At 40.8% G+C, this 1,707-nt stretch overlaps 1 protein-coding gene across 2 annotated transcripts in view; it reads left to right on the top strand.

Moving 5' to 3' along the window:
- The window catches only part of XLG3 (extra-large GTP-binding protein 3), a 103,145-nt gene extending 102,601 nt beyond the window's left edge, over nt 1–544 (top strand). For both annotated transcript variants that reach the window (XM_086519391.1, XM_086519393.1), the window contains exon 8: nt 1–544. This exon is cut by the window's left edge. In XM_086519391.1, the coding sequence (XP_086375517.1) occupies nt 1–82 (82 nt within the window). In that variant the 3' untranslated portion in view covers nt 83–544.
- The last annotated feature ends 1,163 nt before the right edge of the window (nt 545–1,707 follow it).

Raw genomic sequence — 1,707 nt, 5'->3', positions numbered from 1 at the left:
ACTATGGAATGTCCATGATGAATCCATATATAGCTCAGATTTGAGCTCCTTCTCTCCTCTTGTCCAGTCCAATGGGAAGTAAATGGTGATGCTTCAAGGGTGTGATTGTTTGCCAAATGGCACTTTAAAAGTCAGAATGGAAAGGAAAGCAGACACATTCCCGAAAGTAATGCCAAAGGTCAAGGGCATCTTCTCTCTTTCACAAGTTTTATCCCCTTCTCTTTGTTTGTTTTTTTTCTCGTCTTTCCGAAAGGTATTGTTTGGGGGAATTGAGGGGATAGGGCTGAAGCCTGTAGTAAAATTGTTTTTGAGTGTACTCCATATGAAGTCCAACAATGATCATCTTTCAAAGTACCATTAGGCTTCAGTATGCCAAATGGTGCCTGTATGCCTTTATAAGGATTTGATCGCTTTGTCAGACTGGACTGGCAAGATCTACAACGCTTCAGCTTTACATGACCAGCCTCCAAAAGGCTTCGGTTGTACATGTTATTATATATTATCCGTTCAAGACAGGGAGCAATGCATGAATTTCAGAGGTCTATATAGTTGCTTTTGCTTCCGGCATCGGATAAGAACATGTGTATTAAGATTTGTATGTTACTTCCATTCATTTAAGCAATATGAAATCGTGCAAAAAGGATTCAACTTGTAGGGTATGGATTTTTGGAAAACAAAAAAAAGTTTTCCTTTTGGGAGGGAATGGAAAGGTGATTTTAGCAGTATCTGAGGCACTTGCAAAGGTTGGGACAACCAGTTCTACTGTGTAAATTTCTACCGAGTGAGGGACTTTGAGTAAATTTTTACTGGGTGTTGGCGCTGCCTTTCAAGAGAAAGAGAGTGGATTTTTTGAGCTGTGTAAAAAGGGCATGCTTTTCTCAAATTTTGCAAAGTGGGTGGAAAGAAATAGTAACAGGCCTTGTGCCCATCAGAAGGCAGTGCCATAGTCCGCAGAAGCAGACCACTTGTTTCCGCTTATGAGCTCTTTTGTGTCGATTGTGTACACATCACATGTCAGTGGCCTTGTTCATGTGTGTCACAGAGTTGCTTTAATGCAGTTCATCACTTCAACGGATTATTGCAGGAGCACAATCTGAAGCGGTGAATACAAATCATACTAGTTCAGAATATAAGAAGTGGCTAGGTAATTGGGATGACTACTACAAATACTTAAAGAGGAATTTATTTAACATCCAACATAGTAGAGTGATGTGGAAGTGGCCACTTGTAAGGTGTTGGAATATTGACATGGCATTGAAGGAGGGCGCAGACTTAGGAGTACTTCGCAATGTGGCAGCCTTGAAAACTCTCTAGTACACATCCTCGACGAAATACAGGTCCGCAAGACTCAAGTCTTGCAACAGGGTAGATATTTTGAATCCCTCAAGTCGTAACTGTTCGTGTCATCTTTTGTTGATCTTTAATTTCCTATTGATGCTGCAACCTAACGTGTCCTTCGCAAGCATTACAATGGCAATGCAAATTTGAAATCCTCCTCTCTTGACAACCAACACCAATTTTAAGGACTTGGGTATCTTGATGACCGTCATCGCTATAAATACAAAGGTCGAGGTTATCCTTGTGACCAGACCTGATTGCGGCAACTTCACTTGCAATTTGATTATCACACTATCTAGAGGTGGCTCGAGTCTCAACAATATACAATTTTAGGTCGATATACGGTCTCACTTCCAAAAGTGTCTTGCA

This window comes from Adiantum capillus-veneris, chromosome 9, assembly GCF_014529385.1.
Source record: "Adiantum capillus-veneris isolate H3 chromosome 9, ASM1452938v2, whole genome shotgun sequence".
NCBI classification, from domain to species: domain Eukaryota; kingdom Viridiplantae; phylum Streptophyta; class Polypodiopsida; order Polypodiales; family Pteridaceae; genus Adiantum; species Adiantum capillus-veneris.
This window is presented reverse-complemented; position numbering and strand designations above follow the sequence as displayed.